The following is a 26,679-nucleotide window of genomic DNA, read 5'->3' as shown; positions in this document are numbered from 1 at the left end:
GGAGGGGGAGATACCCTGAGGAAGAACAGAGAGATCAAAGATCATAACAGAGGAAGGAGAGAAAGGGAGGCCTGGAACAAAGGTACAAAGGAGAACTGACACTGGATCTGGGGAGGGGAAAAGAGAGAGAGACCTAGACCCAAAGGGGAAGGGGCTGGATAGTGAAAGAAATGTTGGATATGAAAGAAATATTGGATGCACAGTCAGAAGGAAGTGCAACCAGAGACAACAAAGGTAGGAAAAATCATTTTATTTTCAATTTAGTGATCAAAATGTGTCAGTTTTGAGAATTTATATCTACTGTCTATATTTTGTACTATATTTGTTTATTTTTCTATAGTTACTGAGGTGACATTGCATATTTTAAAAGTCATCTGCTTGACATCTTTGAAAAACTTCCGAAACTCGTAAATGATAATTAACATTTTCTCTGCGTACAATGTGCGTTGTGGGTTTTTTTAATTTTATGGTTACCATTATTAATTAATAAGATATTGTGTGTACATGAAAAATGAATGGAAGAAATTGGGGGTGGGATTGGGGGCGGGGCTAGGGCGGGACTGAAAATTAATACATATCCTGTTTTGATGAAAAAAATAAATGGTCATTTTATGTATGAAAAAGTTGGACAACACAGCTTGTTATTGGAGTGTCTGAGGTCTTTCTTCCTCCTGTAGGAGTATTTTGAAAAATGTGTTATGACACATATAAGCTATATGATAATTTGAGAAAATATTAAAAATGTAAGTGAAATTGAAAATTATATATATATATGTCTATGATTTTGTTCAAAGGACCCACACACTATGAAGGAAAAGAGTTTTTTTGTGAAGTGGGTTTCCTGTTTTCATTTAATAATTAAGTGTTCATAATTACAGGGGTCTATAAGAACATAAGAACATAAGAAGCGCCATCTCCGGATCAGACCTTCGGTCCATCAAGTCCGGCGATCCGCACACGCGGAGGCCCTGCCAGGTATACACCTGGCTTATTTTATAGCCAACCATATCTTTATATGCCTGGTATAGCCCTGGTATTTGGACTCTGGCTAGAGATTGTTACCATGATTAGAGATGAAAGGGGATATAAGTTAAAAGGAGGTTAGAAATTCCTGGGCAGTTACAAATGGAAGTCCATAGTGCTAGATCCTAGCCCAATATAGAAACATGATGGCAGATAAAGGCCAAATAGCCCATTCATTCTGCCCATTTGCAGTAACCATTATCTCTTCCTCTCTCTAAGAAATCCCACATGCCTATCTCATGTTTTCTTGAATTCAGATACAGTCTCTCTCTACACCACCTCCTCTGGGAGACTGTACCATGCATCTACCATCCTTTCTGTAAAAATGCATTTCCTTAAATTACTCTTGAGCCTATCACCTCTTAACTTCATCCTATGTCCTCTCATTCCAGAGCTCCCTTTCAAGTGAAAGAGACTCGACTCATGCACATTTATGCCACATAGGTATTTAACCATCTCTATCATATCTCCCCTTTCTCCAAAGTATACATATTGAAATCTTTAAGTCTGTCTCCATATACCTTATGATGAAGTCCACGTACCATTTTAGTAGCCTTCCTCTGGACCAACTCCATCCTTTTTATATCTTTTGGAAGGTGCGGTCTCCAGAATTGTACACAATATTCTAAATGAGGTCTCGCCAGAGTCTTATACAGGGGCATCAATACCTCTTTTTCCTACTGGCCATACTTCTTCCTGTGCACTCTAGCATCCTTCTAGCTTTCGCCTTCACCTTTTCAACCTGTTTGCTCACCTTAAGATCATCACATACAATCATACCCAAGTCCCGCTCTTCTGTCGTGCACATACATTTTTCATCCCCTAAACTGTAGAGGTTTTGCAGCCCAAATGCATGACCTTGAATTTCTTAGCGTTAAATTTTAGCTGCCAAATTTCAGACTATTCATCAAGCTTCACTAGGTCATTGTTCAAGCTATTTACACCATCCAGATATCTACTCTAGTGCAGATTTTGGTAACATCTGCAAAGAGGCAAATCTTACCTGACAGCCCTTCAGCAATATCACTTATAAAAGTGTTAAAAAGAACATGCCCAAGAACAGAACAGGTACACCAATGAACATCCCTTTTCTTAGAGTGACCTCCATTGACCACTACCCTGTCTTCCACTCAACTATTTTCTGAAGCAGCCCATCACTTTGGGACCCATCCCAAGGGCACTCAGTTTATTTATTAGACATCCGTGGGGAACACTGTCAAAGGCTTTGCTAAAATCTAAATACACCACATCTAGAGCACACCCTATATCCAATTCTCTGGTCACCCAGTCAAATAAATTGATCAGATTTGTCTGACAAGACAAACTCTAGTGAATCCATGTTGCCTTTGGTCCTGTAATCCACCGGATTCCAGAAACTTCACCATTCTCTGCTTCAAAAGCGTTTCCATTAATTTGCCTGTAATTCCCTACTTGTTCCTTACTTCCACTTTTGTTTAGGGACCACATCCTTCCTTCTCTAGTCCTCCGGTACCACTCCCGACTCTAGAAAAGCATTGAAAAGGTCAGTCATTGGAGTCACCAGAACTTCTCTAAGTTGCTTCAGCAACTTCAGATGTACACCATCCGGTCCCATCACTTTGCCTACCTTTAATTTAGCTAGCTCTTCACGAACACAATCCTCTGAAAATCGATCAGGGTCTACTACTACTCCATCCCTATTCAGGTTTCTCTAGTGGCTCAAAGGAGCAGGAGAAAACTTAGGCCCTTAGCCCTCTCCCAACTAAAGAGTGAAGAAAAGCTGAGGGACACATGAACATCCTTCCAGGGAAGGTGGTAAAGGTAAAAACAGTATTAGAATTCAAGAAAGCCTAGGACAAGCACATAGATTCCATAGGAAAAGTTAGAAATTCAAATTTCCAAGTTTATTAACCCTTTCAGGACCATAAGGATCGTAGGCCAATTTTTGTGGTTTTGACGACATTTTTATGGTAAAAAGGGCTTGCAGATGCCAAAAAATTGATTTTTTTTGTGAAATATCATTATTTTTATTTAAAAAATCTAACTTCTGGCTTATGGACAGTGTGGCAAGTGAATCTTCTCGTCAATCTGGCAACGACGCTAATGAATGAATGTCGGAACCAGTTTGTTTACATAAAGGCAGTATCATATGGAATCCGTACATATCAAATTTAGAACTGTAGACTATCCCAATCAAAATGTATAGGATTTTAAAGTTAGGGGACAAATATGTCCCTTGGTCCTGAAAGGGTTAAGAACTTGATATTCTGCCTATCACACAGTCTGCTGGATTCTCTAAATGGTGTCGTTGGTGGCGACCTTAAAAGTGGCCGCTGATAGCATGTCAATCACATGATGGTGCCATTTAGAGAATTGTGCCTCCGGCAAAGATAGGCGCTGGAAATGTAGGCCAAGGTTTTCAAGGACTACATTTCTGGCACCTACATTTAACATGAATTGCACCACTGGAGGTGCCGGTAGGTGCTTAATGCCATGTAATGCATTATCCACGCCTACAATGACAGGCACCAGTAGGCAACTCCAGTGCCATTTGTTTAGTTGCCGGTAGATGCTTTGAATTTTTATTTAAGTACCATTTAAAATGGCATTTCCATCTTAACTTAGGTGCCCCATGATCGCTGTGTGGCAGCTGCCCGAAGATTTTAAACTGGGTAGGGGACTTGGGAGCAGGGGCGGAGCTCCTGGGCCCCCCAAACAAAGCAGCACTCTGCTGCCTATGGGTAGAGCTACTGCCTATGCTCCCAGAGGCTGTGGAATCAAATCCCAGGGCTGCTCCATGTGACCCTGGGCAAGTCACTTAATTTTCTATTGCCCCAGGTACAAAATAAGTACCTGTATATATGTAAACTGCTTTGAGTGTGGTTATGTAGGGTTACCATTCGTCCGGGAAAACCTGAACATGTCCTCTATTTAGAGTACTGTCTGGGTGCCCGGAGGGATTTCCAAAACCCGTCAGTTTGTTTGGGTTTTGGAAATCCTGAGCTCGGAGGCCGCTTCTGGAAGCCTTTGCGCATGCGTGGCTGTCACCGTGATGACATACGCTTGCACGCAAGTATGTGATGTCATTGCGTCAACATCCACACATGCGCAAATGCTTCTAAATGCAGCCTTCGAGCTTGAGGAGGTTCATGGCGGGAGGGGCTGGGGAGGATTGGGGCAGAGCCAAAGGCACAATGGGGCAGGACTGGGGGACGGAACGGGGTGGGGCCAGGCGTCCTCTTTTTTTCAAAGGAAATCTGGCAACCCTATGGTTGTATACAAAAGGTGGTATACAAATCCCTTTCCCCTATCAATCATCATTTTCTATGTTTCACACACATATACATACACTTCTAGCATACTCATACCATTATGAAGCCAAGAAACACTGATTGGTAGTGTTCCTTTGACCACACCCTCCAGAATGATGTCATTTCCTTCCTCCACTGAGCAGTCACAGAGAGAACAAGAGAATACTGGTGGCACTATGAAAAAAAGAGAAAGAGAATTTTCACTTCAAACCCTATTTTATAAAAAGAAACTACAGTATTTGATTTCTAGGTACAGTACTATAAAAAGAGCCAGAGCCTCACACCATAGAAAGTAAAGCAGGTTACACACAGAGAATGGCTCAGCTTCCTACATGTGAAGATCTAGAACAGGGGTAGGCAAATCCAGTCCTCGTGGGCCAGAATCCAGTCAGGTTTTCCCCAATGAGTATGCATGAGATCTATTTGCATGCACTGCTTTCAATGCATATTCATTGGGGAAATCCTGACTGGATTCTGGCCCTCGAGGACCAGAGTTGCCCACCCCTGATGTAGAACCTACCTTCAACTGCATTCCCTACAAATTTTCAGACCCGTCTCCTAGAGTTCACTGAACTTGATTTCCTTTTTCATTTCTTGAAGGTTCATATATGTCTCATGCAGTCTTTGGGACTTTGAAACTTTTTGACCCCTGGGTGATCTACTAATGAAGAGTAATGAGTTAAATCTAGGGTTACCATATGGCTCCAGAAAAAGGAGGATGGATTGAGACATCCATTGCTTTTAATGGAAGTAAAACTTAGATGTCTCAGTCTGTCCTCCTTACTTCAAATCGCTTTCAATGGAAATAAAACCCAGATGTCTCAATCCATCCTCCTTTTTCTGGAGCCATATGGTAACCCTAGAACTTAAATCCAATCATTGCCTGCTACCCAATACACATATAGCTTAGGCATAGGCAGTTAGGCCTAGTTTTAACGGTCTAAGTGGGTGTCTAAACATTCTGTCGTTGTGGCACAGTGGTCAGCAGGGATCTCAAAGTCCCTCCTTGAGGGCCGCAATCCAGTCGGGTGTTCAGGATTTCCTCAATGAATATGCATTGAAAGCAGTGCATGCACACGGATCTTATGTGTATTCATTGGGGAAATCCTGAAAACCCGACTGGATTGCGGCCCTCAAGGAGGGACTTTGAGACCCCTGGGTTAGAGCTACAGCCTCAGCACCTTGAGGTTGTGGGTGCAAATCCCATGTTGCTCCCTGTGACCCTTGACAAGTCACTTAATCCCTCACATCCCAAGGTACATTAGATAGAATGTGAGCCCAGTGGTACAGACAGGGGAAAATGCTTGAGTACCTGCATGTAAACCACTTAGACTATAAGTGGTATATAAATACTTAAATAATAATAAGTGTGATTCTATAAAAGGTATGTTGTGTAGATTCACGCTTAGAAACCATTCTAGTTTGGGACACTATACATAGAATCAAGCCCATAGCACACATTTCATTGGTGCCGAAACCTGGATGCAAAATTCAGGATTGAGTCCTAAGAGGAAGTTCACAGAACAGAACAGTGTGAAATACAGTCATTTATTTAGTTATTTGGTTCATTTTATATCCCATCCTCCCCCCACAAGCTCAGAACTGGTTACAAAGTTGATAGACATCATGCATAGACAAATGGGCTATAAATTTACAAGTGTACAGTACATTTTAATTTATTTATTTAATTCCTTTTCCATCCTGTTCTCCCCAAAGAGCTCAGTACGGATTGCAGGTTGACATAGTTACAGTACAAGTTGTTTTCTGGTACAAGTTTTTATCCTAACTTGACACATTCTAGGGATCGAATACCAATATACCAGTGGTCTCAAACTCAAACCCTTTGCAGGGCCACATTTTGGATTTGAAGGTACTTGGAGGGCCTCAGGAAAAAAATAGTTAATGTCTTATTAAAGAAATGACAATTTTGCATAAGGTAAAATCTCTTTAAAGTTTATAAATCTTTCCTTTTAGCTAAGTCTTGATAATAATATTGTCATTTATAGCTAAAGAGACATATGATCAAGAAACTGTTTTATTTTACTTTTGTGATTATGATAAACATAATGAGGGCCTCAAAATAGTACCTGGAGGGCCGCATGTGGCCCCCGGGCCGCGAGTTTGAGACCACTGCAATATACAGTTTGATTTACAATTCTATGAACAGTAGTACTTTGTTAGATGTTACATGCTGGACTGTAAAGACTGCTATAGCTGGCTCTCAAGATTAAAAGGCACAAAACAGCTTAAAGATTTTCCTTTGCTGTTGATGAATAAGCAAGCCTGCAGAGCTGACTAACCGGCCATCCTGAGGAACAGGGTCTTTTTTTCTAAGATGGTACAGAGTACTGGCACATTTTCTCTTGCCTTCTAAAACTGCCCCACTCACCAAATTAGGAATATCACTCAAAGTCTCTCAGAATGTTTTTTCCCCCAGTCATGAACAAGCTAGTCCCGAACCTCTGCCCTTCTAGTTGAAAGGCAGCCATCTTCCAGGTAGGACCATTCTACCTTTTGATCAATGACTAGTCCTGTAGTTAGATCCTCTACATCAGTGTTTTTCAACCTTTTTACACCTATAGACCAGCAGAAATAAAATAATTATTCTGTGGACCGGCATCAGTCTTTTTGATCGTCCAAGTACCCATTTAGGCCACTTTTTAGACTTTTTTTTTTTTTTATTATGAGCCCGATAGTATTTTGGAGACCATTGGCCTCTGTATTATTTTATTCATTTTCATTGTATGGCTATCAGTTTATTTAAGTTTATGTCATTTATGTTTGATTTTATTGTATTTTAGGCAGGCGTTATGCCGAAACACAGGCCGTGTCGGATCCTTCAATAAAATCTGCTTCAATTGTAAGAAACACATGGCAGTGTACCTCTAGGCTTTAACACTAGCCAAAATCAACAATATTTCTCTTCACACATTGAACAGGCTGCAAATTCAACCAGGCAGCTATTCAAAATAGTAAATTGTCTAGCCCACAACAGAACCATCTTTCCTAATCACAATTAACCGGCAATGATTTTCCACATACTCTACCAAAAAAAATTGAAGGTCTCCAACAGGAGCTAAACGACAGTTTCATCAAGCCTTGGAACTCATTCAACCAGGGCATAGAGGAGACTTTTGGATAATTTTTTGAAGACTATAGCTGACATCCTGCTCCCTTGACTCCTGCCCAGCAAACAGGCAAAGGCCTTACTAAAGGAGTCACTAAAATTGTTAACCCCTATCTTGTGGAAGGATGGCTGCTAACAACAGTAAAAAGGGTTTTTTTTATACCCCCCTATGCAGGACAAAGCAAGCAAACATGGTTTGTTGGTCTCTTTCTCCCTTTATTTCCCAAGGACCTGGAATTATCTGCAACTGTTAGGGTCTATGGCAGTGAACTTAGAAGTAGCATTTTGGGAAGAGTACATATGAGACTGCTTCATCATGCCATTCTGTTTTGGTGGTTACCCAAGTTGTAGCAGTTTGAGGTGAGGTTGCTTTTTTTCACTGAAACTCAGAGAACAGAGAGTGGCCCTGAAGAAGTTCACCAGACCTACTAAGAGTTGTTCCACTGGATTTCCCCAGAGAGCGTGGTAGTTATGACAGATGGCAGCAGATGGTGAGTTTAGCGCAGTGGTTAAAGCTACAGCGTCAACACCCAGAGGTTGTGGGTTCAAACCCACACTGCTTCTTGTGACCCTGGGCAAGTCACTTAACCCCCCCATTGCCCCAGGTACATTAGATAGATTGTGAGACCACCGGGACAGACAGGGGAAAATGCTTGAGTACCTGAATAAATTCATGCAAACAGTTCTCAGATCCTTTGGGAGATTGGTATAGAAAATTAAATAAATAAATAAAAAGAGCTCCTTTGATGAGGACATTTGATCTCAGGAAAGTGGTGAAGCCATTTCTGACCCTGAAGAAAGATCGAAACAGAGCTCTGTCAGGGCAGTTTCCCCGTTTCAAATTTCACTGAGATAAGTTTTTCCTGCTTGTATTGTGCAATTTGATGACCATTTTAATTTTGGGTTTGATTTTGGATGCTGAATTTTGGGAGAATTAGAGACAATAACAAGAAACGATGAACTGGAAATCATTGGCATAACAGAAACATGGTGGAATGATGAAAACAAATGGGACACAGAACTACAGGGATACAAACTATACAGAAGAGATAGAGTACAGCAGAAAGGTGGAGGTATTGCCCTATATGTTCAGGAAGGAGTAGAATCTGTTAGAGAGGCTACGACAGAAAGGAAAGAGAAGCTGGAGTCCCTCTGGATCAAGATTCATAGACACAATAGTGCAGACAGAAAAATTGACCTTTACTATCGACCCCCAGGACAGATGGAGGAGACAGACTCAGAAATGATAGAGGAAATTAAACAAGAATGTAAGACAGGTAATGTAATAATCATGGGAGACTTCAATTTCCCCGGGATAGACTGGAACCTGGGAACCTCGAACTGCGGCAAGGAGGCCAAGTTCCTGGAAGCGCTAGGGGACTGCTTCCTGGAACAAATGGTGGGAGAGCCGACGAGAGGAAACGCCACCTTGGACTTGGTCCTAAATGGCATTACGGGACCGACAAAAGAAGTAGAAGTTACGGTCCCCCTGGGGACGAGCGATCACAACATGATCAACTTCAAACTTGACATTGGGAAAGGGAAACGTACAAAAACCTTAACCACGACCTTAAACTTTAAAAAGGGAAGATGCGATAGCATGAGAGCCATGGAGAAACAACGGCTCAAGAAAAAATGGACAAAGTTAAAACGGTAGATCAGGCATGGTCCCTACTGAAAAATACTATCACGGAAGCACAAAATCTCTACATTCAGTGGATTTCCAAAGAAAGGAAAACTAAAGGCAAAGGAGAACCGGCATGGCTTACTAGAGAGGTGAAGGAAGCCATAAAAGAAAAGAAGGACTCTTTTAAAAAATGGAAACGCACGAAAACAACCGAAGCTTGGAACAAACACAAAAATGATCAAAAGAAATGTCACAAGGCGGTGAGGGATGTCAAAAAGGATTATGAGGAGAAAATAGCGCAAGAGGCCAAAAATTTCAAGCCCTTCTTTAGATATGTAAAAGGGAAAAAACTCGCAAAAGAGGTGGTGGGACCGCTGGACGACCAGGGAAGAAAAGAGTACATCAAGGAAGACAAACAAATTGCAGACAGACTAAATTAAGATAAGATGCTGTATGGCTTTTGCATCTGTCTTTACGAAGGAGGACACCGCAACAATACCAGAAACAGTGAAAGTGTTCAAAGGAGTAATAGAGGACAGCCTCACCACAGTAGAAGTGGACTTGGACCAGATATACTACCAGATCGACAAACTTAAAAGTGACAAATCCCCTGGACCGGATGGAATTCAGCTGAGAGTCTTAAAAGAACTGAAGGTTGAAATTGGAAAACTATTGCAAAATCTTGCCAACCTGTCAATTAGAACTGGACAGATACCGGACGACTGGAAGATAGTGAACGTCACGCCAATTTTCAAAAAAGGATCAAGAGGAGAACCGGGCAACTACAGACCAGTGAGTCTTACGTCTGTCCCTGGAAAGATGCTCGAAGCACTGATTAAAGATAGCATAGTCCAGCACTTGGATACACACGACCTGATGAGAGCCAGTCAACATGGCTTCAGGAAAGGGAAATCATGTTTGATGAATTTACTTCAACTTTTTGAGACAGTGAACAAACAAATTGATAGTGGAGAACCAGTAGACATAATATACTAGGACTTCCAGAAAGCTTTCGACAAGGTTCCACATGAAAGACTTCTCAGGAAACTACAAAGCCATGGAATAGAGGGAGATATACTGAGATGGATAGGCTCGGTACTTGGGCCCATCTTATTTAATATTTTCATCAATGACCTAGAAGAAGGAACATCCAGTAAGATTATCAAATTTGCAGACGACACAAAGCTATGCGGGCAATCAGATCACAGAAGGATAGCGAGGAACTCCAGAATGACTTGTGTCAGTTAGAGAAATGGGCAGAGAAATGGCAGATGAAGTTTAATGTGGAAAAGTGCAAAGTAATGCATTTAGGCAGAAAGAACAAGGAACACGAGTATAGAATGTCAGGTGCAACTCTGGGTAAGAGCGAACAAGAAAAGGACCTGGGTGTACTGATAGGACCCTGAAACCGTCGGCACAATGCACGGTGGCAGCAAAGAAAGCAAATAGAATGTTAGGCATGATAAAGAAGGGAATAACGAGTAGATCAGAGAGGGTTATAATGCCGCTTTATAGAGCAATGGTCAGACCACACTTGGAATACTGTGTCCAACATTGGTCTTCCAACCTAAAGAAGGATATAAAACTGCTGGAGAGGGTGCAGAGATGAGCAACGAAGCTAGTAAAAGGTATGGAGAACTTGGAATACGAGGAACGACTTAGGAGACTGGGATTGTTCTCCCTTGGGAAGAGGAGACTGCGAGGGGATATGATCGAGACTTTCAAAATACTGAAAGTAATCGACAAAATAGAGCAGGAAAAAAAGTTATTTACAATGTTCAATGTGACACGGACAAGAGGACATGGACTGAAGCTGAGGGGGGACAAGTCTAGGACGAATATCAGGAAGTTCTGCTTCACGCAGCAAGTGGTGGACACCTGGAATGCTCTCCCAGAGGAGGTTATTGCGGAATCCACTGTTATAGGATTTAAAAGCAAACTACGAGAGGCATAGAGGGATATGGGTGACTAAAATTACGCCAGGTGTACACCTGGCTGGGCCTCCGCATGCGCGGATCGCCAGACTTGATGGACCGAAGGTCTGATCCGGAGATGACAGTTCTTATGTACTTTGATTTGGACTTTTGCACATTGGATATTTTTTCTGCGAGGTCGGTGGTACAGATTGTTTAACAGTTTATTGGAGTAACTGAGCAGCTGAATGATTTATGAGACATCAAAGAGGTTTGCATTGTACAAAGAAAATAAACTAAGAGAGATGTTATGATGTACCGAACAGTCTCATTTAGGTACTAAATTCATAGGTACCAAGTTTGAGATATCATTGGGAGTTCAAGTGCCTAATCATTCGGATCAACTCCCCAGTAGTGAAAAATCTCTCATTTTTAAATATTGTACACATTGGTGGCCGTAGTATAAGCACACTATAACGTGTTGATTTTTTACACCTGAGTGAGGGTCATATTCAGGATAGATCCTCTAGGGTTATTCTTTACTTTTTCTTTAAATTGTCTGTCCCCTTAAACCATGTTTGCCTATGTGTTCAGTAATTTTGTTCTTTATAACAGTCTCTACTATTTTTCCGGGCACCGACATTAGGCTTACCAGTCTGCAATTTTCTAGATCTCATCTGGGAAAATTGATGTTATATTGAATATCTTTCGGTCTTCAGATAACATGGATAATTTTAATGATTAGTTACAGAAATTCTGTACGAGGGAGCGAACTGCCCTGAATGATAAATACCTGGACCAGGACTTTACAGCTACCTAATAGTCTCTTGGATTTCTGGACTTTGGTTTATATTGCCTACATGCAGACATTTCAAGCTTTCTTAAAATAACATAGGGCAGGGATGCCCACACTTTTTTGGCTTGCGAACTACTTTTAAAATGACCAAGTCAAAATGATCTACCAACAATAAAAAATTTTTAAAAACACAAAGCACACTATATGCACAGAAAATGGTAATTATCATTTATATTCGGAGGTTTTCTCAAAGAGGTCAAAGCAGATGACTTTAAAATATGCAATGTCACCTCAGTAACAACTATACAAAAATAGACAAATATACCCCCTCCCTTTTTACTAAACCACGATAGCGGTTTTTAGCACAGGGAGCTTCACTGAATGTCCCGCACTGCTCTCGACACTCATAGGCTCCTTGCGCTAAAATCCGCTACTGTGGTTTAGTAAAAGGGAGCTATAGTGCAAAATATAGACAGCAGATATAAATTCTCAAAACAGACTCATTTTGATCACTAAATTGAAAATAAAATCATTTTTCCTACCTTTTTTGTCTTGTGGTTTCATGAGTCTCTGGTTGCACTTTCTTCTTCTGACTGTGCATCCAATATTTCTTCCCTTCTTTCTGCCTCCTGCATGCTTTGTCTTCTCCAGACCTCATTCCATTCCCCAACCAACATCTCTGTCCTTCCATGAGTCCAACTTTTTCTTCCTCTCTCCCTGCCTGCCCCCTGCCACCCGACACACTCCTTTCCCTCCCCCAACTTTTTCTTCCTCTCCCTACCCCCTCCCCTTTCTTTCTGTCTCCCTGCCCCCCTTTCTTTCTTTTTCTCTCTGTCTTTCTTTCTGTCTTCCTGCCCCCTTTTCTTACTTTCTTTCTCTCTGTCTTTCTTTCTGCTTCCCTACTCCCCTTTCTTTCTTTCTGTCTCCATGCCCCCCCTTTCTTTCTTTCTTGGAAAGATTAATTTGGAGGGATCATGACAGAGGGGTTGGAGGTGGGGGGACCTTGAGTAAGGAGTTTCAGCTCATAGCAGCAAGTGGCGCTTCTTGTGATTGTACTTCCAGTGTATATTGGTGTTTTAAAGCTTTGTAATATCCATGTTCTGTGTATATGTGATTAAGGTGAGGCAGTGGCGTAGCGAAGGTGAGAGGTACCCTGGTTGGAGGCTCCCCTCCCCCACCATCATCTCCGCCCCCTCCACTCCTTCACTAATCCTACCTGCCATGTGCAAACCCCCCCCGGCTTCTTCCCCAATCCCACCTGCCGTGAATGATCCCCCCTACTCCTTCCCTGCTGCCGCCTGCCATGCACACCCCCCCTTCCCTTCCTTTCCCCTGTACCTCTAGTTGAAGTTGTTGCTCGCAGTGGTCAACAACGTGTTCCTCGTGACCCCATCGGCTCTCCCTCTGACATCACTTCCCATGTGCAGCACCCAGAAGTGACATCAGTGGAAGAGCTGACGGGGGTCTCGAAGCGCACGTTGACGACTGCCATGAACAACTTTAACTAGAGGTATTGGAAAAGGGAAGGGGGGTGCGCGTGGAGGGGAGGAATGGGAAGAGGTGAGGGTGGGGGTGGCTTACTATGCCACTAAGGTGAGGAATTCTGCTGATATGTAGTTTCTGTGTAGAAAACCTTGTTTGTTCTGTTTCCTCCAGAGGAGGTGGTAGGACAGAGTACGATATTGGGTTTCAAAAAGGGTTTGGATGATTTCCTGAAGGAGAAGATAGATAGAGGGTTGCTATACAGAATATTAAATGATTAGGGAATAAAAGGTTCAGGTAAAGGATCACTTACAGGTCATGGACCTGGGGGGGCCGCCGTAGGAGCGGACTGCTGGGGACGATGGATCCCTGGTCTGACCCGGCAGAGACAATGCTTATGTTCTTATGTTCTTAATCTTTATAAACCATAAACTAGTGTAATACAGTATTCACAATGCTGCTTTTTTTATATGCTACATGGCTGATGACAGGGATATGGCTACTGTGGGGGTATGACTACTATAAGGGTGGAGCCATGGATATTCACCCCATCCCCCTAAGAATGGCGCCTTTTTTCCAAGAAAAAAGGCACTGCCCTAGAGAACCTCAGCCTTCCAGGAAGAAGGCACTTCAAAGAGACATTAAATTTCAGCAAGTACTGTTTGTATAAATAACAGTCTACTTTCAATTGCTGCCAAAGACAAATAGGCTTTTTGTTATACTGTGTAGCTAATAAGCATAAGAACCTACTGAGTCAGTGAACAATCCAAATTACAAGTACCTGGCAAAGTCCCAAAGAGTGGCAAAATGCCATACTATTTAATCCCAAAGATAAGTAGTCTTTCCCTAAGGTATTTTTAATAACAATTTATGGACTTTTCCTCCAGGAATTTGTCCAAACCTTTTTAAAACACATCTACAATTAACTGCTTTTTACTACTTGGGCCGACAAAGAGTTCATAGGAACATAAGAGTTGCCACACTAGGACAGACCTAAGGTCCAACAGTGGAAAATCCAGATCATAAGTACCTGGCAGAAACCCAAATAGTAGCAGCATTCCAAAGCTGAGATTGTGATGTCATAATGTCTCATTCCACCAGTGCCTAAGAGCCAAAATAATCAGTGATGTCACAATGGTTTGACTGTTCTATATTTGGCTCACATAAGAACATATGAATTGCCATTACTGGGACAGACTGAAAGTCCATCAAGCCCAGATCACAAGTACCTGGCAGACCCTAAAGAGTAAAACAGATTTTATGCTGCTTATCCTAGGAATAAGCAGTGGATTTTCCCAAGTCCATCTTAATAATGACTCATGACTTTTCTTTTAGGAAATTATCCAAACCTTTTTTTAAACCAGAGCTTAATTATATCCTAAGTGAAAAACAATTTTCTCCTTTTACAAAGATTTGATATTGATTTTATATATTGCTTCTTTCCAAAGTGTAACGTTGGTTTACAACCCAAAAAAATAACATTAATACACTGCAACATAAAATAAAACAGCATTGCTACTATCTCAATATAAAAATACAAAAAAATATAAAATAATTTTATCATGAGAAATATTTTACAAAGATCCAGAAGAAAGAAAATGTCACTAAAATAGCCATGTTTTCACAAGTTTATGAAATCCCAGATAAGAAGAAGCACTACAAATCTCATCAAGCAATGAATTCCACAAAGAGGTCCAACTGTTATGAAAGCATTCTTGACCTAGGGGTCCTTTTACTAAGGTGTGCTAGTGCGTCTTAGCGCGCGCTACATGCTAACGCCTGCCAACGTGTCCATTATATCCCTTCCTTCCCTTTTTTTTACCGTTTGTCAATGTCTTTAAAAAATTTTATTACTCCTGGTTTGTTTTTGTTTAAAATGTATTTTATTCAGCACATTGTTTTTTGTTTTTTGTTTAGTTCAATCATCTTTATTGACAGTTTAACAATTAGTTTACAACAATCGGTAATGTTGACCAAAAATCTAAGCCATCAATTAGCGTTTTTGTACACCGCCTAAAAGGCTTGATTTGGCGGTACAAGAAATTTTAAATAAACTTGAAACTTGATGCGTTGCCACTTGTTAGCATTTGGCGCGTGCTAATATTTAGTGCATGCTAAGACGCACGAGCGCGCCTTGTCAAGACTTACCCCCTCTTTTACAAAGGTGCGCTAAGCATTTTCATGCACGCTAATTGGTTTAACGCACGCTAAAAGGCTTAGCATGCCTTTGCAAAAGAGAGGGTTAGAAGCTGAAGAAGACTTTTGGTGAAGATAGAAAGGTTCGTTGAGGCACAAACGGTACTTAGCTGCCGTCAGCGTTCATCAAACTACTCAAAATATTCTGTTGTTCATACATGGAATCGGGAGCGTTGCTTGGAAGCACTGCAGTTGTCAATGATCCAATAGGGAAAGCCCTGTTTCACTGAGGGCGGAGTCAGGGGTCCGTCTTACCCAGTACAAATTGCCACTTCTATTACAGGCGGGGCTTACAAACGATCATCACCGAAATGGCACTGGGGAGGCTTACAAATGATCATCACCAGTGATGATCGTTTGTAAGCTCTGCCTATGATAGAAGTGGCGATTTGTGCCGGGTAAGATGGACCCCCGGATGCAGCCCTCGGCAAAACGGGGATTTCCCTGTCGGGTCACTGATTACTGCAACGCTCCTGATTCCTTGCATGAACAACGGTATATTTTGAGCAGTTTGATGAGCGCAGACGGCAGCTACATATCCTTTTGTCTTTTTTTCTAGCGCTGTGTTTTGAGTTTTGTGGGCTTTACTGAAGTTGATTTTCGAACTGTGCCAATATTGGGTGATAAGGAGTGTTTCTCTCCCTGTGATAACAGTTTTTTCTTCAATCTACTATTTTGCAAAGAGCACGAGTGAGCTGCTTAAGAAACAGAACTTTAGGAGAGTGGAGGGTTTTTTAACCGATTAACTATAACAGAGGGTTTTTTTTCTCCACTCTTTTTCTCTTTCTAATCCCTTTAATTGGGGTGCAATTGAATCTTTATTAAAACTGTTCGTAGGTAAATAATTGTTAGGGGGAGGTTACCTCGAGGGTTTATAACAGAGCATGCTTTATTTCTATTGGTGATTTTTTGTTCTCTCTCCAGAATTTAGTTGGTAATTGAAATCACTCATTATTATAGCGATGCTGAATTTGTTAGTTTCCCTAATTCCTCTTAACATATCATCTGTCTGTTCTAGCCAGATGGACAGTAATATAGCATTACCAGCTTTCTCTTTCCCTACCCTTCTTTTTGATCTCCACAAAAACTGTGACTGGAGATCAGCCTCAATACAAGTTTTACATAGTGACATAGTAAATGACAGCGGATATAGACCCAAATGGCCCATCCAGTCTGCCCGACCATACATGCTCCTTAAATTAATCGTTTCATTTAAATGGTCCTTTCTCTTAGATATTTCTGGGCCAGAAACCCAGAGCTCTGCCTGGTAGTGTACTTAGATTATATCTACTGGAGTCTCGTCAAAGCTCACTTCAACCCATTTTAACCATCCCAACCATCAAAGCCCTTCCCAGCCCGTTCTTAACTGAATGTCCATATACAGAACACAAACTGTGCAAGTCTGACCAGTAATTGCCTTAGTTCTTCAATATATACCTATTATTTTCTGATTAGAGATCCTCTGTGTTCATCCCAAGCTTATCTAAACTCCGTCACTGTTTTCCTCTCCACCACCTCCCTCGGGAGCGCATTCCATGCATCAACCACCCACTGTGGTTCTTAATATCATGCGTACAAAGGCTGGCAGAAAACAGGTATTGGTGGGTAATAGGTTCCAAGACCTACCTAAGTGAAATTGTGGATAATAGCAAATACTATTATAACGTGGTTTTGCCATGGCCCGAGCATAAGAACATAAGAACATAAGAATTGCCACTGCTGAGTCAGACCAGTGGTCCATCATGCCCAGCAGTCCGCTCACGCGGCTGCCCTCTGGTCTAAGACCAGCACCCTAACTGAGACTAGCCCTACCAGCGCACGTTCTTGTTCAACAGAAACTTGTCTAACTTTGTCTTGAATCCTTGGAGGGTGTTTTCCCCTATAAGAGCCTCTGGAAGGGCGTTCCAGCTTTCTACCACTCTCTGGGTGAAGAAGAACTTCCTTACGTTTGTACGGAATCTATCCCCTTTCAACTTTAGAGAGTGCCCTCTTGTTCTCCCTACCTTGGAGAGGGTGAACAACCTGTCCTTATCTACTAAGTCTATCCCCTTCAGTACCTTGAATGTTTCGATCATGTCCCCTCTCAATCTCCTCTGTTCGAGGGAGAAGAGGCCCAGTTTCTCTAATCTTTCGCTGTACGGCAGCTCCTCCAGCCCCTTAACCATCTTATTGTGTGGACGGCTTCATCGACTTGTCAATCAGAACTCCCAAGTCTCTTTCCTGGGAGGTCTCTCCAAGTACCGTCTCGGACATCCTGTATTTGTGCATGAGATTTTTGTTACCGACATGCATCACTTTACACTTATCCACGTTGAACCTCATCTGCCATGTCGATGCCCATTCCTCGAGCTTGATTATGTCACGTTGCAGATCTTCGCAATCCCCCAGCGTCTTTACTACTTTGAATAACTTCGTATCATCCGCAAATTTAAACACCTCACTCGTCGTAGTCGTTCATGCGGAACCTTGTCGAACGCCTTCTGAAAATCCAGATATACAATGTCGACTGGATCGCCCTTGTCTATTTGTCTGTTTACTCCCTCAAAGAAGTGCAAGTTCATCAAACACGATCTGCCTTTGCTAAAACCGTGCTGACTGGTCCTCATCAGCCCATTTCTGTCAAGGTGATCAATGATGCTGTCCTTTATCAATGACTCTACCATCTTTCCCTGTACTGAGTTCCCTCCCTCAGATGTCACTTCCTGGTCCTCTGACCCGGATGTAACCTCAGAAGGTGGGAGCTCAGACCACACGAGCAGCAGGGAGGAGATGTTGCTCGCTGCTGGTGAAGATTTGAGGTGGTGTGCTGTCAGGGCTGAGAGCACAGTGGGTTAGAAAGCGGAGAGAGTGCTTGAGTCACGGTAATCCGCGGATACGGGGGCTCTCCTGGTTCAAATCCTATTTGTTAGACCAATAACAATTAGGTCTGTTCAGCAACCTTGAGTACCGAACTACAATGTGCGGCGGCGGCGAAGAAAGCAAACAGGATGTTAGGCATAATTAAGAAGGGGATCACGAGTAGAACAATGGTCAGACCGCACTTAGAATATTGTATCCAACACTGGTCTCCATACCTCAAGAGGGATATAACTCTGTTGGAGAAAGTGCAGAGGCGAGCCACGAAACTTGTCAAAGGAATGGAGCATTTGAGCTATAAAGAACGACTCAGGAAACTGGGATTGTTTACCCTCGAGAAGAGAAGACTGAGAGGGGATTTGATAGAGACTTTTAAAATATTAAAAGGATTTGATATAATAGACCAAGAAGCAGCATTGCTAACATTTTCTGATGTGACACGGACAAGAGCCTGAAGCCGAGTGGCAGCAGGTTCAGGACAAATGTCAGGAAGTTCTGTTTCACACAGCGAGTGGTGGGTGCTTGGAATGCACTCCCGGAGGAGGTTGTGGCGGAGACTACTGTACTGGAATTCAAGCGCAAGTTGGATGCACACCTTCTTGCATATCATATTGAGGGATACGGTAAAGTCGGGTCTCCAAAAAGGAGTACCTAAATGGGCCGCCGCGTGTGCCTCGGTCTGATCCGGTGAAGGCGTTTCTTATGTTCTTACAGGGTGCCACAGAGATCCATATTGTTGCCTATTTTATTTAATATCTACCTGAAATCTTTACCTCAGCTGCTTTAGTCAATCTATAGTGATGATGTACAACTACTCAAACCCACTGAACCAGAAATACCACAGCACTGAATAAACTGACTGCTTGTCTAAACTTAACTCAGGAATGGGAAAAATACAACAAACTCTGCCTGAACCCAAGCAAAACAGAGAGTATGTGGGTTCCTAACACACATGGACAAGTACCTTACTTCAAAGTACCATTTGGAAAGTATGAACTCCCTCTACAATCACAGGAAACTAGGGTACAGCTAGACTCATCATTTTCTTTGATCCCAGAAATTCAAACAACTTTAAAAACTGTTTTTATCACCCACAGCAACTACGAAATCTCTCTCCATATATTGAAAAGACAAGTCTGAATACAGTGTTCCATGCAATGATAATACTATGGCTGGACTACTGTAATGCCCTGTACATTAGCCAAACCAAATTTTGCAGCGGCTCCAACTTAATTCATGGCTAATGGAGGGCTCCGAGCAAGATGACCACATTGCACACTTCCTCCCAAAACAATACAGACTACCAGTGTCTTATGGAGCCAAATTTAAAACAGTCTTTGATTGTCAAGGTCCTCAGACAAAGGGCCAGAGTACCAAACAAATAAGTTAGCCCTTTACATATCTTTGAGACCTCTTAGGTCCTGTCAAGATGCACCCCTATCTGTACCCTCTTCAAAAGAAATTGCACGTCATATCTGCCAGCGAGTCTTCTCAGGAATAGCCCCCATATCCTTGAGGGGCTATATCAAACTCAAGATTACCTTCTCCCGAGCCTGACTATCCAGGCACTCTGCACCTGGATTAGCTTGCGGTACACCTGTTGGAATATTCTAATGCAGATAAGAACCATAAGAATAGCCTTACTGGATCAGCCCAATGGTCCATCAAGCCCAGTATCACTTCTTCACGGAGGCCAATCCAAGTTACACCTGGCAAAAACCCAAATAGTAGCAGATCTTCTCCATAGGTGCATCATTATTCTGCACCTTCGGTGGGGGGGGGGGGGGGGGCCTCACACAATTTTATTTGGCCACTATCATGGGGTCACATCCATAAAAAGATTGGTAAACACTGTAATATCTAATGTTTGCTGACATGGTGGGAATCATATCTATGTTATTTGAGTGTTCTAATGAACACTCAAATAACATAGATATGATTCCCTCCATGTCAAATTAAATTTGTGCATATTATGTGTGCATATTAAATGTTGCCTTACAGTTAACCAAATATGTTGTGACTATTAGTCAGATTTTCTTTATTGTTGGATTTTCTTTTCTTTCATTATTCTCACCTATCTCCCGTGATATGGGCTGTACTGTTTTCTTGAAACGGTGCGCCGGTCCGATGTCGCCGTCATGTTGAAAAATGTGCCGGCCTCGCCAGTGATTCAGCATCGTTGTCCGCAGCTCACCTTCCTGCTTTCTGTCTGCCGTGATCCACCCGAGCGGAAACAGGAAGTTGCGTCATTAGAGATAGATGCCCATAGGAATATAATGAATGCCTTAGCATTTAGCATGTGCTAATCTAGCTAAATCGGTTAGCTCACCTTAATGAAAGGACCCCTAAGTATCTTAATAAAAAATTCAGCCCGCGACTTAGCCTGTATTTTAGATTTCGGCCCCTTATGTGATTGAGTTTGACACTCCACTAGAGTAATAAGGGGAGGCAAGGGGGCGGCACCCCTCTTCTTCTCCACCGCTGTCTTTTTCCACTTCTCCCCTCACCACATGCACACCCCCTTCCTTTCTCCCGTAATTTGATTTGACCACCTATCAAACTTTCTAAGCGGTGTACAATTCTAATAAAGGGGAAGGACATACAGTATGTTTAAATGATCAAAGACATAACAAGACGACAAATTGACAAACTTATAGAAACAAGAGGAAAGGGGGGAGGAACTCCAATGATTATAGGACAGAAAACATGAAAGGTAATAACAGTGGGAAGGGACAAAGTCAGTTAGGATTCCACGAGCAACAACTTCAATGTGTTCCTCAGGACTGCATCATCTCTCCCACTGACATCACTTCCGGGTGCCGCGCATAGGACGTGACGTCAGAGGGAGAGCCAATGGGGTCACGAGGAGCACGTTGAAGTTCTTGTTGCTGGTAGCAGTGAACAACTAAAGGTATGGGGGAAGGGAAGGGGACGTGTGCACAGCTGGGGAGATCGTGGAAGAAGTGGGGGGGGGGAGGGCGGAGATGAAGATGGGGAGGGGCACCACTGTCCCAGGCGCCTCTCACCCTCGCTTTGCCACTGGGAGAGGCCTAGTTGTTACAGCTGCTGCCCCACCACCCTGAGGTAGCAGGTTGAGGTTGAATCCCAGCACTGCTCCTCGTGATCCTAGGTAAGTCACTTAACCTAAAACAAAACAAATAAATAAATAACCCAGACAAAAGACCCCACAGTGGTAAACCAGTCAAGAAGCGGAGACGCAGAGGAGACATGATAGAGACTTACAAGATCATGTAGGGCATAGAGAAGGTGGAAAGGGACAGATTCTTCAGCCTATTGGGAACTACAAAAACAAGGGGGCACTTGGAGAAATTGAAAGGGGACAGGTTTAGAACAAATGCTAGGAAATTTTTCTTCACTCAGAGGGTGGTGGACACCTGGAATGCGCTTCCGAGGATGTGATAGGACAGAGTACATTAAGAGGATTCAAAGAGGGATTGGACAAGTTCCTGAAGGATACCGGGATTGAGGGATATAGATAGAGGTAGAGATAGGATTATGAAAGGGTATAGAAAAAGGAACAATGGGGATTGAAAGGCTTTTAGACAAAGGATCAGTTACAGGTCATGGACCTGATGGGCTGCCACGTGAGCGGACTGCTGGGCGCGATGGACCCCTGGTCTGGACCCAGCGGAGGCAACTTCTTATGTTCTTAAGAAAAGTAGGGCCAGATAAATGGTTTTCCAAAATAAAGGGAGGAAGAGGTCCATTTAACAACTTTATTAAATAATGGGTTAAAAGAATGAAGTTGGGCTGTAACAACAGTGTTTGATATTACATCCACAAAAGTTTGTGTTTCCAAGGTTTTGTGCTCTCACTTAATATTTATATGACTGCATTTACAATAAGACTACAACTCCTGATGGTCCTGTGTTGAGTCATAGTTTTGTGGTGGACAATGAGAGCTCTTGTAACCTATTATTTAATAAAATTGTTGTTTAAACCTCTTCAGGCTTCCTCCCTTTTTTGTGTGTGTTTGGGGGGGGGGAAACCATTTATCTGGCCCTACTTTTCTTGACCAACCTTCCATTGCCCCAGGCACCATAGTTAGGGCTCCTTTCATTAAACCGTGGTAGAGCTTTTTACTGCGGGCTGGCGAGGCAAATGTTCTGATGCTCATTCAATTCCTATGAGCGGTTTAGTAAAAGCCAGCGTAAGATTGTGAGCCAGGTTCTGAAAAGAGTCGCCGAAAGTTAGGTGCTGGGAGGCATCTAGATCACACCTGCTGGCACCAAACGTAATTGTTTTAAACAGTTTTAAGTGGCATGATAATTGATCACGCCATTAAAAGCCAATTACAAAACAATTAAAAGACAAACTGCAACTGGCGACTAACATCTGGGCATCTGGTGGTATTTAGTAATGCCACATATCTAAGTAGGCATGTTTAGGGGCGAAGTTGGCCTTAGACATCACTAAGCACCACTAGGCGCGATTCTATGATGAACCTGAGGCATCAGAAATAATAATAATAACAACTTTATTTTTGTATACCGCCATACCCCGAAGAGTTCTAGGCGGTTCACATTGGTTAGACAGAGATTACAAGTGGTTACATATCAAATTGATCGTAGAGTTGTGAATAGCAAGGAGAGAAGAAGGGGGGAGGGAGGGAGACGGGGGAGGGGAGTAGGTCAGAAGGGGGGGAGGAGGAGGAGGATAGGAAAGGGGATTAAGGGTCTTGGTCTCGAAATAGGTGAGTTTTGAGTAGTTTTCTAAAGTCGAGGTAGTTGTAGGCCTTGAGGACCATTTGGGCTAGCCAAGGGTTTAGTTTGGCAGCTTGTAGGCTTTTAAAACCATAGTCTACATTACCAGGCGATTCTCTAAGTGGTGCCCGAACATGACTGACACATAGCAGACGCCATTTTTCTAGGTGCCTGTCGTTTCAGGCGCACTTATAGAATCAGCCTCTTAGAGTACCTGACCTCTCTATTCAATGTAAACTGCTTAGGATCCCCCTGAGATATATAAGTGATATATAAATAAAAAATAAATGTGCTTATTGTTGTTAAGCTCCATTAAAGTCTATACAGTTTCATGTTAGTCCTATTAATGTACTTTTCATCGGAGGCATGATTGCGCCGGCGGGAGGGAGTGGGGATCTCTTGCTGCTGGGGGGGAGTTGCATGGTAGCACGAGGGAGTGGGCATCTCCTGTTGCTGGGGGGGGGCTTGACGTCGGCAGCGGGAGTGGGCATGCATCTCTCCTGCTGATCTTCGATTTTTTTTGGGGGGGGGTGTTGCACCTTTATTCTGTGCATGTGCTCATCGTATCACCAGCGATTGGCACATGCAAAGCTGGCGATCCTCCAGAAACCTCATTTGCATACGCATTTTTAAAAGAATGACTCTCCTTCTTGAAATCGTTACAGTAGCAGCCGCGACAGCTCTCCATCGCGTTTTACCACACACATTTGAGAATCTTCCTCTAACTTTCAATTTGCCATCTTCAGGTTTACCTCATTGATCGTATTTATGTTTATATTTGGTCATTTTGCTACTGTCACGCTGTTAACAAATTTGCAAATGTTATGCTTAACTGTACTTGCTGTACACCACCTTGGGTGAATCGTTTCCTAAAAGCGGTTAATAAATCCCAAGAAATTAATAAATAATTTGCCAATACAAGAACAAAGGTCATAAGTACTTTTAAGCCATAGACTTTGTACCAGATGAGTGCTACCGCTGGTACTTTTTTTTTTTTTTTTTTAATGGAACATAGCATGTGCAAAATTACAAATGCAATCTATCTTCCTTCCTCTTCCCCACTGCAGGAACACTCACTCCAAACACTTCATAAGAACATAAGAATTGCCATTCTGGGACAGACCGAAGGTCCATTGAGTCCAGTCTCTAGTTTCCAACAGTGGCCAACCCAGTTCCCAAGATCCTAGCTACTGTAGATCCCAAGTAATAAAACAGATTCTATGCTGCTTATCCTAGAAATAAGCAATGGATTTTCCCAAGCCATCTCAATAATGGTCTATGGACTTCTCTTTTAGGAAATTATCGAAACCTTTTTAAAACCCTGCTAAGCTAAAGAACATACATGTTTTCACCCATATGAATTCAGTGAAGAAGACATAAGAAAATGGCCATGAAGATGGCAGAAGAGTTTTGTCTTATAAACACCCTGTTATTTCCCCCACCACTTCACTAATTTCAGACAGGTTAGGATTTTCCCTGAATGACATTCAGCCCTCTCACCCTGTAGATGACACACCTGGAAAATACTTAGCTTGTATTTATGAGATATGAAGTCCTTATTTCAATTCACTGTATCAATTTCTGCAGAAAATTTTATCTACAGAAACCCCTCTCAATTAATATTTTACGATATATTTGTGGTTTGGGGTTTGCCTTTCCTCTCCTCCTCTTGTCTGAGCTTGGGACCCGGTACAAATACCCACTCCTTTAAAAGAGAATAAGAGGTGAAGGGGTCCTGCAGTTTGACCATCTGTCCAAAAAGAGACGGGGAATTCAGAGTGCCTTTACTTGGCCACAGTGCCGTGGAAGAATTCCAGCACATCCCAGCAAAAATAAATACAAGCAAATTAGCCAAAGAGAATGAAACAACATAGGGTGTATGCGTAGGTATAATAATCAATTACCAAAAATATCAGAACACAGAAATAAGGCACACTTCTGATTACCATATAATGGGAAGGAGATGTTGTTATCACATTTCTGCTTGTTTACTTTCCCTCAGAAGACATAGAAAAATGTTAATATGTGCTCCAAGGAAACACTTCAGTCTTTCTTTTCCAGAAAAGAGTCAATGTCATGGTTTAGGCCTTTTTTTTTTTACCTTGCCAAAGGTCCCCTGCTAAGAAAAATTCTGTCAGGTACTAGTTAAACCACTCACCAGCACTGGAGGCAGAGATGGAGAGAAAGTGAAAGAAAAGAGACAGTGAAGTGAGAGAATTAAAAACAGTACAAATGGCACGATGAGCATGGAAGGAAAGTAAAAGAGACAATGAGAGAAAATCAAGCGGACAGGTGAAAAATGAAAGAGGGTAGCGAAGCATGAGAGAAAGAAGAAAATTACAGAAAGAGACAAGGGAGAAAAGAAAATATATATTTATGTTAAAGCGAGGGATAAAAGTAATAGAACATAGAATATACTGTATTTATACACACACATATAACGGAAGAAAGATAATAAACACACACACACGCATGCACACTGAAAGGCAGCTATATACTGTATACAGACAGAAAGATAATGGCTCTTCCCAGACCAGAAGAAAGTTAGACAGGTCAGAGAGGAAGAGATAATCATTAGTGCGGATGGGCAGACTGGATGGGCCATTTGACCTTTATCTGCCATCAGGTTTCTATGTAACCTCCTTCTGCATCCTTCATTACTATGTTCCCACCCACAGAGCATCCTCCCCAGCTGCCCTCCAGAAACATACTCACAAGTATACCCGTATTCAGACTTACCCACACTGTGCAAGCTGGTCCCTTGGCTGCCCTTTTTCACTATGGCCACCACGTGCCCCTTAAGTCCTCCATTCTGTTGGTCCTCAGCCCATCCTGGGGGTCTCACCAGGTTTATCCTGAGGGTTGAAACATAACTCATTGTCAGTGCAGGAGCTAATGCATTGCCTGCAGTATTTGGTGACCACTTGCCCCCCTCCTAAGGGCCAGAGAGGCTTCCCCACGTCCTAGAAGGCAGAATGCATTCTCCAGGGACAGGCTGGTTTCTTTTATCTCTCTTGGCAGTGAACTTGCTGGCCGCCTCCTCTGATCTCTTGCCCCCTCCCTTTACAGGAAATGCAAAATACAGTATTGATAAACAATTGCAAGCCCTGGCAGCCTGCCAAAGCATGGAAGAGTCCTCCAAAGGCAACACAGGCAGGCGGGGATCCAAACACACTGATCTCAAGAGACAGGACTTTGAAACATTTCAAATGAAGAACCACAAAATACTAATACAAGCTCAAAAGAGATAAAGAGGTTGGCTGCTTTTTCTGATTCCTTTTAACTGAATGTTTAACACTCACTCACTGCAGTTTTCCTAGCTAGAGGATCTCTGGGCATCCTTTCTTTTTTGGTGTTTCCTGGTGATAAGGCCGAGGCTTGTTATCATTTGGTGAGGCCAGGATGCCTGGCCAGGGTCTGTGGAAGATGTTATGGGAAAGTTGTATCTCTGATAAGAGCAACACAGGTCATCCCCCTTCCCTCTCCTCTAGGCTCCAGTTGTTATAGCTTAGGGTGATATCCCTTTCCTGCCCACCCATAATTCCTTTCTGTTATTTCCAAATTCCGTATTCCCAAAATTTCTTTCAGCCTAGTATACTCTGCTAATAAATGAGGTTTAACTTTGAAAAAGTCAGTAAAAGTCAA

General features: G+C 42.5%; 1 protein-coding gene across 3 annotated transcripts in view; it reads right to left on the bottom strand.

Annotated features, from left to right (window-relative positions):
* Positions 1 to 26,022, bottom strand: part of LOC117347267 (myosin light chain kinase, smooth muscle-like) — an 86,792-nt gene extending 60,770 nt beyond the window's left edge. Inside the window, exons 1-3 of one of the 3 annotated variants that reach the window (XM_033917953.1) lie at positions 25,774 to 26,022; positions 20,385 to 20,519; positions 4,371 to 4,487 (exon numbers count right to left, since the gene is read on the bottom strand). In XM_033917953.1, the coding sequence (XP_033773844.1) occupies positions 4,371 to 4,487; positions 20,385 to 20,519; positions 25,774 to 25,912 (391 nt within the window). In that variant the 5' untranslated portion in view covers positions 25,913 to 26,022. The remainder of the gene's footprint in view (positions 1 to 4,370; positions 4,488 to 20,384; positions 20,520 to 25,773) is intronic. The other 2 variants (XM_033917955.1, XM_033917954.1) reach the window with 2 other exon arrangements.
* Positions 26,023 to 26,679: the final 657 nt, after the last annotated feature.

The sequence above is a fragment of the Geotrypetes seraphini genome, chromosome 13 (assembly GCF_902459505.1).
Source record: "Geotrypetes seraphini chromosome 13, aGeoSer1.1, whole genome shotgun sequence".
In the NCBI taxonomy this organism is placed as follows: Eukaryota; Metazoa; Chordata; class Amphibia; order Gymnophiona; family Dermophiidae; genus Geotrypetes; species Geotrypetes seraphini.
This window is presented reverse-complemented; position numbering and strand designations above follow the sequence as displayed.